This window comes from Castor canadensis, chromosome X (assembly GCF_047511655.1).
Source record: "Castor canadensis chromosome X, mCasCan1.hap1v2, whole genome shotgun sequence".
Taxonomy (NCBI): Eukaryota; Metazoa; Chordata; class Mammalia; order Rodentia; family Castoridae; genus Castor; species Castor canadensis.
In genome coordinates, this window is record NC_133405.1 from 114,196,290 (window position 1) to 114,209,706 (window position 13,417).

At 35.8% G+C, this 13,417-nt stretch overlaps 1 protein-coding gene across 15 annotated transcripts in view; it reads left to right on the top strand.

Moving 5' to 3' along the window:
• Positions 1-13,417, top strand: part of Dmd (dystrophin) — a 2,168,746-nt gene that overhangs the window by 1,791,595 nt on the left and 363,734 nt on the right. For 14 of the 15 annotated variants that reach the window (XM_074062730.1, XM_074062731.1, XM_074062740.1 and 11 more), the window contains 2 exons: positions 12,322-12,442; positions 13,046-13,314. In XM_074062730.1, coding sequence (XP_073918831.1) covers positions 12,322-12,442; positions 13,046-13,314 — 390 coding nt within the window. The remainder of the gene's footprint in view (positions 1-12,321; positions 12,443-13,045; positions 13,315-13,417) is intronic. The other variant, XM_074062735.1, reaches the window with a different exon arrangement.

Sequence of the window (13,417 nt, forward strand, 5' to 3'; positions counted from 1 at the left end):
TGAGTTCTCTGTGTTTTCTTTACACAGAAATAGAAAATGTCATTGGGATCTATTTGTGAATGTCAAGATTTAAGTCAGCTCTGTGTTGAGAAAAAATGCAGTCTTCCCTCTCACCTCTGAAAAACAACAAAAAGGTTGTGATACAGTAATTTATTTCAACATTTAATGGCTTAGCCTCTTGGAATTTCTAAACAATTTGGTTCCCCTGCAAAGTTCACTTTTAGTTACATCTATTCTAAGATATCATGTTGGCTATGTTGGAAGAAATAGACATCTTTTTTATCTATTCTTCATCAGTAATAGAGGAAACGACACTTATATAAGTGTGATATCCTGTGAAGTCATATTTAGGGATACTGAATGGAAAAGACTTGAAACTTATTTTTAGAACTGCATTTCTAGGCATTTGAGGAAATCTGAAATGAGCTGTATCATCAGAATGTAAGAATGGTGTCATCTAGGAATTGTTGCTCTTCTTTAATGACTATAACAAGATAAAATGTGAGCAATCTACAAATCAATTTCTCTGCCAAAGTCTTTTTTCTCATATTCTCATAATATTTTGATATTGATAAATATTTTTAAAATTAATATTTATATAGTGTTTTGCCTTTACAAACCATTTTATGCACATTTAATTACAAGTGAACCCTAATCTTTTTCTGTGCTTTTCCTTTTCTCCAAAAGTTTGTTTTAGGAAAAATTGTACTAAAACTGAGATTTCTAGAACTCATTAATTCTTTCAGAAACTATTTATTCAGTGCCTATTCTGTGCCAGGGGCAGAGGATAAACAGTGAACCACACAAGTCCCTGCTCCCATGGATGTCCAACTTTGGTGAGGGATAAACACAGTAAACCAATAAGTTAATATATAAAATAATGTCAAGCAGTAGTAAGTACTATGAAGGAAAAATAAGCAAAGTAGGGAGAGGGGAAGTCTGGGAAATATTGTGTGATGAGCATTCTCAATAAAATGAGCAGCAAATTCAAAACCCACATGCAAGAACAGATTTACAGTCTTCAAGGAAAAGTAAGATGGGCAATGTATCTTAGGGAAATAAGAGTAAGAGACTGTGGTATATTGTGGGGAGAGACAAAGGCCAGATAATGAACAGCTTATAGGCCATAGTTTGAAGGTAGATTTTATTCTATGTGCAGTGAGCCATCACTGAAGGGCTTTCAAAGGCATGATGTGACTTGATTTATGTGTGCAGAAATTGACTACAGCTGCTGTGTGGAGAATTGACTCGGAGTGGCAAAACCCGAAACACAGAGAAACTTAGGAGGGTGGTAAAGTCATCTAGGGAGGAAAAGATGATTACTTGGGCTAAAATGGAAGTGTCAAATATAGTGTTGATTGAACTTAAGATAGATGGGAGTAGGGAGTCCAAAAGAAAGAAGAGTTAAGGATGACTCTGAGGTCCATAGCTTAAGCAAATAGGGAAATGAAGGTGCCATTTATAGAGGTGAGAAAGACTAAGAAATTATCATGTTTGAAGATGTGTGCTTGGAGCAAATCAAGAGTCCAATTTTGAATTATGTTACAAAATGAAATAAATGGTATGATTCAGAAATTATTCATCACTGATACCTGACAATTTCAAATTTCAGCTGAGCCTCTTGAAAATGAATATAAATAAGTCACATGATTTTCTAATAATCTTATAATTTGTACTATCACTGCAGAATGAATTTCCAGAAGTTAGGGTTTAGGCTCCATAACCCAAAGCCTAATTGTCTAAATAGTCACTGGAACACATTGGATTTTCCTCAGTGCTTTCTCAAGATCAGCTAAGAATTTAACAACTTTATTGTCAGTAGATTGTGACTGCCCCAGTGGTTGCTGGAAACAGCCCAGCCTCATGCCTGAGAGTCAAATAGCTATTCAAGATGCTGTGAGAACACTAAAGTATTCCTCTGTAGTATTACAGACCTGCAAGCAGGCTGGACTCTATTTTATCCTATGCCCTTGATCAAAGAGAATACAACTTTTCATTTTAAAAGACTTCCAGAAAAATAATTTGATACAAAAAGTTGTAAAACACATTTTCCCTAAAAGCTCAAAATGTTTTCTTGCTGAGTATAATTAGATTTTTAAAAATTAATTTCAAGCTTGAAATATGTCAATTTACTTTTCAATTCATTTCAAATAGATTAAATCTCAATAATAAATTAATTCCATTGTCTATGTTGTTGATTATCTGAAACAATGTATCTGATATGGCAATTCTTATCTTTATTTTTATTCAGCAGTAAAATTATGATGCAGCCTTTTTTGGCAGTACTGGAGTTTGAACTCAGGGCCTTGTTCTTGCTAAGCAAGTGCTCTACCACTTGAGCCATACCCCTACCCAGATGCAGCGTTTTTTTCATCTTATTTAAAGATGAAAATAGTGAAACTCAAAGAAGTAGAAAGTAGAAGTGAGGTTGCCAGAGGTTGGGGAGAATTCTTGCTCACTGGGTGTATTGTTTCTGTCATGAAAGATGAATAAGTTGCATGAGGCCTGTAGTTAATGATACTGATGTATGCACTTAAAATTTTGTTAGAAGGTAGATCTAATAGTAAGCATTCTTACCACAATAAAAAAAAGATGACTTTTTCCTAGTTTCTCTAATGTTAGCTATCTCAGATGAACATTAAGGCAAATCTCTGTCTTTCTGAATTTCTGTTTTGTTCACATTCTTTGAGGAATCAAACTATTGATTCCTTAAGGGCAAACATCAGGGTGACAGATTCCTGCCACCCTGCAATGTACCACATTTCTTAATCCTTGTGCTTTTCCAAAATCGTAGTTTTGAATCAATTGAGCAGTGATTGTAAATCATCATTTGGTAAAATATTTCTTTTTTTTAAATTTTTATTTTATTCATATGTGCATACAATGTTTGGGTCATTTCTCTCCCTTTCCCCCACCCCCTCCATCTCCCTCCCTACCCCCTCGCTACCCAGCAGAAACTATTTTGCCCTTATCTCTAATTTTGTTGAAGAGAGAGTATAAGCAATAATAGGAAGGACCAAGGGTTTTTGCTAGTTGAGAAGACAATACCTACACAGGGAGTTGACTCGCAATGATTTCCTGTGCATGTGGGTTACCTTCTAAGTTAATTCTTCTCAAACTAACCTTTTCTCTAGTTCCTGGTCCCCTTCTCCTATTGGCCTCAGTTGCTTTAAAGTATCTGCTTTATTTTCTCTGTGTTGAGGGCAACAAATGCTATCTAGTTTTTGAGGTGTCTTACCTATCCTCATACCTCCCTTGTGTGCTCTCACTTTATCATGTGATCAAAATCCAATCCCCTTGTTGTGTTTGCCCTTGATCTAATGTCCACATATGAGGGAGAACATACGATTTTTGGTTTTTTGAGCCAGGCTAACCTCACTCAGAATGATGTTCTCCAGTTCCATCCATTTACCAGCGAATGATAACATTTCGTTCTTCTTCATGGCTGCATAAAATTCCATTGTGTATAAATACCACATTTTCTTAATCCATTCGTCAGTAGTGGGGCATCTTGGCTGTTTCCATAACTTGGCTATTGAGAATAGTGCTGCAATAAACATGGGTGTGCAAGTGCCTCTGGAGTAACCTGTGTCACATTCTTTTGGGTATATCCCGAAGAGTGGTATTGCTGGATCATATGGTAGATCAATGTTTAGCTTTTTAAGTACCCTCCAAATTTTTTTCCAGAATGGTTGTACCAGTTTACATTCCCACCAACAGTGTAAGAGGGTTCCTTTTTCCCCACTTCCTCACCAACACCTGTTGTTGGTGGTGTTGCTAATAATGGCTATTCTAACAGGGGTGAGGTGGAATCTTAGTGTGGTTTTAATTTGCATTTCCTTTATTGCTAGAGATGGTGAGCATTTTGTCATGTGTTTTTTGGCCATTTGAATTTCTTCTTTTGAGAATTTAGTTTTTTAAGTTCCCTATGTATTCTGGTTATCAGTCCTTTGATGTGTAGCTGGCAAATATTTTCTCCCACTCTGTGGGTGGGCTATTCAGTTTAGAGACTATTTCTTTTGTTGAGCAGAAGCTTTTTAGTTTTATGAAGTCCCATTTATCTATGCTATCTCTTAGTTGCTGTGCTGTTGGGGTTCCATTGAGAAAGTTCTTGCTTGTACTTATTAATTCCAGAGTATTTCCTACTTTTTCCTGTACCAAGTTTAGAGTTTGGGGTCTGATATTAAGATCCTTCACCCATTTTGAGTTAATATTGGTATAGGGTGATATACATGGATCTAGTTTCAGTTTTTTGCAGACTACTAACCAGTTTTCCCAGCAGTTTTTGTTGAAGAGGCTGCCATTTCTCCATTGTATATTTTTAGCACCTTTGTCAAAGACAAGTTGGTTATAGTTGTGTGGCTTCATAGCTGGGTCCTCTATTCTGTTCCACTGGTCTTCATGCCTGTTTTTGTGCCAGTACCATGCTGATTTATTGTTATTGTTTTGTAATATAGTTTGAAGTCGGGTATTGTGATACCTCCAGCATTGTTCTTTTGACTGAGTATTGCCTTGGCTATTCGTGGCCTCTTGTGTTTCCATATAAATTTAACAGTAGATTTTTCAATCTCTTTAATGAATGTCATTGGAATTTTGATGGGAATTGCATTAAACATGTAGATTACTTTTAGGAGTATAGACATTTTTACTATGTTGATTCTACCAATCCACAAGGATGGGAGATCTCTCCACTTTCTGTAGTCTTCCTCAATCTCTTTCTTCAGAAGTTTATAGTTTTCCTTGTAGAGGTCGTTCACATCCTTTGTTAGGTTTACACCTAGGTATTTGATTTTTTTTTGAGGCTATGTACAGTCATCAGATGTCAGTCTGAATAATGGGAATTCAACTTATTTGGATTCAAAGTGTCTAATGAACTGATAGCCTTAGGTAAAACCTAACTTGTCTGTACCTCAATTTATGTTGGTAAAACATTGATAATATAAAAACATATGCTACAAATGCACCTACTAAACTAAACTGTTGATTCCTTAAGGACAAACATCAGTCACTCAGTTGGCCAGTATTTATAATATATAAGCGCTATTAATCAGATAATTTAACCTTTGAAATAAATGGATTGACCTTGTGACTTGGCACTATAATAACATTGTAGGAACATGTTTTATATAAGTTTATTTTGTAAATCTAAGGAAGCTAAACAGGGTATTGTTTTATTTTCATGGAAGTACTCTAAATCTTTAGTGATTTCTTCTAATTCTTCAATATCACTATTTTGGACCCTGGAGCCTTGTGTCCTTAGAAAGGTAAAGAGGAAGTTATGGGGAAGAAGATGAGTTTTAAAGAAAACAATTTTATCTGTTCAAGAGATTTCCCAAGTAATTTTCTTAGCAGTTGAATACTGACATAGAAATATTGTAGTGATAAATTCTGTATATGTATGGGAGAGGTCTCTATATTTGATACCTTTTCACATCATCACATGAATACACTAACTTATCCAATTTAAAATACTAACCATAATTTATAAGAGAAAAATCAATGTTGTATATGATTATATATTTTCCAAAACCTTATTCAAATATTCTTTCTTTAAGAGAAAAATCATATGCTATCAAAGAACAAAGACTCTTGACATTCAATGCTTTTTTGTCTAAAAGTGTCTCCTTTTTCCATTCTTTCAAGATGCAATAAGCTATATTGTAACAGGCATTTTATAGTAAATTATTACATATTGAAAATTTGAACTTCCATTATTTTAATAGAAAATCTTTTTATCTACATACACCTCTTGAAGTCCGTTCTACATGGACCAATGTTCACTACCTAGAACTGTGTTTGGTATATAATAGATGCTCAGTATTGTTAAGGGAATAATGAAGGATGACCATTCATGTAATCATGTTTGAAACGATATATTACTATTTATAGTGTTTCTATGTAATAAGAAACATTGCCATTTTCTTTATTCTCTCATTTCCTAGAACCAACTATTTCTTCCTTTTTCTGGGTTTTTTTTTTTTGCCCCTTTTTTATATTTAGTCTAAATCTTCCTGAATTCTGAAGATACAATCACTTAACCCTCTCTTCTATCAACTTTCTTTTCTTAATTTCAAACACTGATGTGAAAATAATGGTATTTATGTCTTTGTAATGACAGAAAATCCTTTGTCTTTTCTTTAGACTCATTTTAATCCTCAGTGACTCATATTTAAGCAATGAACTGTGCAGCTGTGATGGAGCTAAGTTCTTGGCAACAATTTTAGGGGCAAACAAGCAGTCTCTCTCAATGGCCTTGAATTATTTACTGTTCGCTTTTAACAATAGAATTGCATCATCAAATAGTGTCTTGGACTTTTTTAGTTTGATAAGACCTTTAATACCTGTTTCCTTAATTTACAGACCTTGAACCAATAATTATCTCTACTTTCTTCTGTCAAGATCTTTAATGTGTCTTTCTTTATTTGTGTGACCAACCATGATTTTCCAAGGGCTGCCAGTTTTTCTGGGACTGTCCTGCTTATAACATGGAAAGTTTTCCAGGTGTGATGGTGCACACCTCTAATCCTAGCACTAAGGCAGAGGCAGGATTATTGCCAGTTCAAGGCCTGCCTCCACTATATAATGAGACCTTGCCTCAACCAAAATAAAACAAAAACAACAACAATGCAGGTTCCACAGCCTGCAAAACTCAATGCTTGGCAAAGCTAAAATGATTGGTTACCATATTACTAGCTTCCATTTCTCAGTTTGTGTTCAAATCATTCTTATTCTAAAAACTATACTTTTTCCCTTTATCTTGCTATCCTCTCTGTCTTCGTGCCCTGTCTTCCTCTTTTTCTTCTCAGAAAAAAAAAGATATTGAACAAATTATTTCCATTGGAAATACCTACTCTCTCTTCTTCCACTCTTTTCTCAACTAAACCCCCTTCTGAGATTAGTGTCCGCCACTGAAATTGCTGTCATCCAGACTATGAGCACTCTTCAGTGCAGATCTGGAATTGCCTCTGTGAATCATGACTGAATGTGCTTGGTCACCTACTTCTTCTTGAAACTGTTACTCTCTCTTTTATGCTTCTGTATCCCTCATTTCCCAAAGCTCTCCACCTATCCATTCCTTTTTGGTCTCTCATGACATCCAGTTTTTCTGTGTGCTCATTTCATGTTGATGTGTAAGCACTCATTTATATTAGCTGAATAAGAGAATGATTCATGAATCTCCTTTACTTTTCTTCAAACATCTGACTTTATTATTTCCTTGTGGAGGAAATGTTACCTCTCCAAACTGAACATATACCTTCTGACTCTGTTCCCTGTACAGAATCTCCACCACTACCATATTAGTGTTAGGTTTATATATTAGTCTTTATTAATTTTATCCTGAATTTCACATATGAGCTGTTGTGGAGCAGAGACAGATTTCTTTTCATTATCTTACAGTAAATATTGTTGCCTCCTCCTGCTTTGCCTAAAGACATCCCTAGCGCAACATGATGAATGTTGATGGAAATTTTCCTGCTCCAGTGACTGGGTACTCCATAGGCAAGAAATCAGAAAAAAATATTTTTCTCTGCTTATAAAGGAGAAGGAGGCAGCTTTCCTCTTCTCCTCTTCTTGGAAACATAACGGACCTGGATCTAACGCCAACTTCCTGAGGAGCCAGTTAGCTGTCCCATATGTCTCAGGTTTTACAACCTAGAAATTTCTCTAAAATCTGAACTTCATGTTTTTTGAAGTACAATTACCTAGAAAAATAGGCACTCCAGTCTTTCTGACAACTTGGAACTTAACCTATTAGCCCATTCTGGGCCTTAACCATTTGCCCTCTTAGATCAGAAAAATTTGAAAAAAAACAATGGCTACAGACCTAATTTGTATGGACTAGGAAAGTTCTTAGCAAGATTGAAGCTTTTAATAGGTGCACTGAGCAATCCTGGAAAGTGTATTTCCTCACGGTCTAAATGCACCTGTATTCACTCACCTACTCAATCTAAAAACTAGAAGTTCTCCTTGCTCCTTCCTTTCTCTTATCTACAGCATCTATTCAGTTACCGTTTCTTATATCTCTATCTTCTAAACATTTCTATACTGTATTCCTGCTTTTTTTTCCTTTTAGTACCTTGGATGTGGTTTACATCCTCAGTCTTTCACTAAATACTAGCAGTTGTCTCCAGTTGTCTCTCTAATTCCATTTTTGTCCTTCTCAAATGCACACTCTCTACAGTAGTCTCCCCCTTATCCATGAGAAGATATGTTCTAGACCCCCAGTGGATGGCTGAAACTAGATTAGATAGCCTACCCTACATATATTATGTTCTTTCCAGAACCTATGTTCATATTCACTATCTTCTTTCCTATACATATATACATATATATATGTATATATATATGATTACCAACTATCGCTCTTAGCCACCTCAGCATAAATTTTTTTTCATTTTGTTATTATTCATTTATTCACATGTGCATACATTGTTTGGGTCATTTTTCCCCTCTGCCCCTGCCCCCACTCTCTCCCCCCCACCCCCCTCCCTTCCAGGCAGAACCTGTTCTGTGCTTTTTTCCAGTTCCACTGAAGAGTAGAAATAAGCAATAATAAGAAAGACATAGCATTTTTGCTAGTTCAGATAAGGACAACTATACAAAGATATTCCTAGCATTGCTTTCATGTACAAATGTGTTAAAACCCAGGTTGATTCATCTCTAACTGATCTTTACACTGGTTCCTGATCCCCTTCTCATGTTGACCTCTGTTGCTTTAAGGTTCTGTATTAATTTCTCTGAAGTGGGGACATCAAATGCTTTCATGTTTTGGGTTTTATACCTAACCCCATACCTCCCGTATATGTTCTCCCCTTGTCATGTAACCCAAGTCCTACAACATTGCTGTATTTGCCCTAGATCTAAAGACCACATATGAGGGAGAACATATGATTTTTGGTCTTCTGAGTCTGGCTAACTTCCCTCAGACTGATGTTCTCCAGTTGCATCCATTTGCTTGCAAATAATAAGATTTCATTTTTCTTCATGGCCGAGTAAAATTCCATTGTGTATAAATACCACATTTTCTTGATCCATTCCTCAGTAGTGGGGCATCTTGGTTGTTTCCATAACTTGTTTATTGTAAATAACTCAGCATAAAATTTTTTAAGTGTCCTTTTAAGTTGAGAGTTTTCACTTTTTTACTCAAAGGAAGCACTTTACAGCTTCTCTTTGTTTTGTCTGAGTTGCCAGCATTGCTACTCTTGCTCTTTGGGGTCATTGTGAAGTAAAATAGTCGAACCCAACTGTTGTGATATCATAGCTTTCAACCTGTAAACTGAGACAGCTACTAAGGCAATAATAGGAAGGTAGTATATATGACATGGATATGCTGAACAAAGGAACGATCTACATCCCAGTCAGAACAATGCATGATTTAAAATTTACAAGCTATTTATTTCTCTAATTTTCCAATTGTTATTTTCAGTCTGTGGTTTACTATAGGTAACTAAAACTGGAAACTGAAACAATGCATAAGGTAGAGACAATTGTTATTTTCAGTCTGTGGCTTACTATAGGTAATTAAAACTAGAAGCTGAAACAGTGCATAAGGTAGAGACTACTGTTTTTTAAGGAGATCTACAGTTTACCCACCTTATTAACTGATTTATTACATGTGGTTTAGATCAAGCATAGTCAAAACTAGTAATAAATAAATAAAAAGAACTTTCAAAAACAAAAACTTTAAATTGCCATGTATACATTACGCATCTCAGTCGATGCAAAGAAGCTCATAGTGAGTCCTGCCATATCATCACTTGTGTTTAAATCCTGTGACCGGCTGTTTCCCTGCCCTTAATTTTGTAAAAATATGCCCCCAAAAAGCAAAGGGTGCCCAAAATGCAATGTAAAAGTTAATGAGCTCAATTTAAATGATAAAGGGGAAATTTTAGATTTGTTGAAAGAAAGCATTATGGGAAAAATGAATTAAGCGTCATCAGTACAGCAGTGAGCTCTATGCATCCTGAGCATGCCCGTGGGCTTTCCTCAATGGAACTCTCCCTGGAACCATATATGCACGGATATCAAGGATATACTGTATTTGAAACACACATATTCCTGTGCTACTCCCCTGTTTAAGTTGTTTTAGAGGTCCCTGATTGCCTACAAGAAATCACCCAAGCTTTTTATCAGCCTTTAGGTGAACTGTAAGAGATCTAGCCTCAAATTCTTCCTTAAAGCTGTAATATATTTCCAGATACTGAAAATGTCTCTGGATATGTTCTCTCCTTGTTCTTTATGTTCTAGAAATATGAGCCTGCTTGAAAATACTAATGCAAGCTATATGTCCTATGTCTCTGTACTTGTATTTTCCTCTTCTTAGACTGTTCTCTAACCCATTCTTACCTGACTAACTCATATCTATGCTTTAGAACTCTGTGATTACTATCTATCTTCTCCTGGAAGCCTATCCCAGGTTGTGCACACCAGTAGCACTTTCTAAATGATTTATGAACTTGACTTTTCCACTGTATGCTGCAAATCCATAAATAGGAGGGGCTATTTTCTATTCAGCTTTGCATTTCCAGTCTCTAGTGCAACTGCCAGTACACAATATAGGTAACCATCATTGTTTTTATAAGTAGCCATATCAGTTGCCTCCTGTCAAGTCCAAGTGGAGAGATGAGGCAAGATGAGGATTTGCTTGAATTTGGGAAAATTAAATGTATGAAAAAATACAGGAATACAAGAAGTATATACATACACAGTTGTAAAAACACACAAATACACATATGCAGATCTCAAGTGAAATATTAAAGATAGACTCAGTCTTCTGTATAGGCCAAGTAAATAATCCACCTAGTCAGTATGATTTCAAGGATATGAGAATAACCCACAGTAGAGGAATTACTTCCCTATCCACAGGCTGAATCCTAATATTTCATTTAAAGAACTCCATTATTTTGGTTCAAACACCTCGCCTTTCTCTACTGAATTGTAAATAACTATAGAAGAAGAATCATTTTGCAAAGTAACAGACTCAGGATTCATTTGAATGGTGTGCACCACCAGGATTTTATTGATAAATGTATCATACAGTACAGTTCTGGAGCACTTCTTCTGTATCACAGGCTTATGTCTGAACTTTAAAAGAGGACATCACTGATTTTTTTTCCAGTGATGTGACAGAATAGGGCTTAAATTCAGTGGGCAACATTGCTAAAAATAAGACACAGTTAAAAAACAGATATTCATAATTGGGCCCTGGGTTAGAGAAAAATCATTATTGTTGTTGCACAGATATACTATCATTTATATAGTACTTCATATTTTTATTAACGTGTTCACTTCTGAGATCACGGAATCTGGGCCAATAGCTATCTTAAATGTTTTTAGAGTATTTGCTTGTCCTAACCTCATATCATGTCCCACTACCCTCTTCATCCTGGATTATATACGAATTTACAGTTTTTACTCTGATTCTAGTGTTATTTTTCTTTTCTTTTCTTTTCATCTTTTTTTTTTTTGGCAGTGATAGAAATATTGAACCCAGGGTTTCACACATGCTAGACAAGTGCTCTACCACTAAGCTGTACCTCCAATCCCATAGTTTTCTTTTTTGCTTGGGTTCAGTAACTTCTTGAAGGCAGAAACTATGCATTTTGCTTTTCTCTTAATCTCCTGTATCAAAAAAGACTACAGATTAAAGTTGACAACTAGCCTAGATGGCCTCAAGATACCTATTGTGGGTCTATTCATTTAAAGAAATGTATTCCTAAAATTCATACATCCATAATAGCTCAAAACATTTCTGCTGTTCTCAGAGAAGTCACAATGAGTAATGCAATGGGTAGTTTTCAAAAGTATTGACAATTTTCACTTAGCTTACTTTTCATACACTGTTTTATTCACTGTCAAACATTTTGACAGAATTAAGTGGTAATTATCAACTGGTTTAGTTGTCTAATTCAACAAAGCCTAAGTTCCTTTATTATGTTCCCATTGTGTTCTGGATGTCCATTAGTTATGGTGTATCTAAATCCTCACTAGCCATGCTAGGGTTTGTAATCTATACCTTGCAATTTTAGCTCTAGATTTCATGTTTGGCAGTCAGGTCATATAAATAAAATGTTCTTATCTTAATGAGAGGGCATCACTTATCTTGAAACCTTTCTCTTCTCCCAAAAATTGTTTTACAAACACAGTGGTTTCCTCATTAACAAAAAGACCTGGATGGTATTTCTTTATCATTTTATGACTATAAGTAAAGGAGATAGAAATTAAGCTGAGAGTTTCATAAACAAGTTCTGGGCACCCAGGATTAATTTTAAGAAGAATGCCACAAGCCAAATAAGCATTTCTTTTCATCTCATTTCACAGGCCTTCAAGAGGGAATTGAAAACTAAAGAACCTGTAATCATGAGTACTCTTGAGACTGTACGAGTATTTCTGACAGAACAGCCTTTGGAAGGACTGGAGAAAGTTTACCAGGAGCCCAGAGGTAATTGAATGTGGAACTGTAATAACATATTGATAGAAGGATCAGTGGTGACAGAGCAGCCATCCATTCTTGATACCAGGGTCTGGAAAGCTCTCATATTTTCTAAGTTAAACAGAATCAATTCAAATTAAACATAGATGTTGAAAACAAATGCAGAATTATAAAACACCATGCATAAATCTGTATGCACATTCAAAAATAAGAGATTAGTGATCAACTATTGGACCATTTAGAAAATAATAATAAACAAAGGAGTTTATCTCTGAGAAGAAATTCTGTTGTTACAAAGACTATAAGCTAATTTTCAATTGAAGAGCCTGACTGATATAAATTAGAGCTTATAGTGTACATTGAAATATTTTTCTTTTCAATAGTTCAAATGAATCTTGGGTTATCTGATAGAAGGTAGAACAGATTCACTTGGGAAGACAGACTTTAAATATGCTGGACTGTATCAAAATTTATGCCAAAGTGTAAAAGAGCCATTAATCAGTAGGTTAGCCTCTTGTTAATCTGTACTCTCTCTTCCAGTCTGATGTTTTCAAAAACGTTTTTTAAAAAAAAATGAATGTGGCCTAAAACTTTGTCATATTGCCAATTTAGAGCTGCCTCCTGAGGAGAGAGCCCAGAATGTCACTCGGCTCCTACGAAAGCAAGCTGAGGAGGTCAACACTGAGTGGGAAAAATTGAACCTGCATTCTGCTGACTGGCAGAGAAAAACAGATGAAGCCCTTGAGCAAATGCAAGAACTTCAAGAGGCTACAGATGAGCTAGACCTCAAGCTGCGCCAAACTGAGGTGATCAAGGGATCCTGGCAGCCCGTGGGAGACCTCCTCATTGACTCTCTCCAAGATCACCTTGAAAAAGTCAAGGTACCATCTACCACTTTGCTCCAGAGCCCTGTGAGAGACCCCGGAGAGGTTGTTACCTAAATTTGTGGGTAGTCTTCATCCCACAAAGTTAAGTACAGAGAGG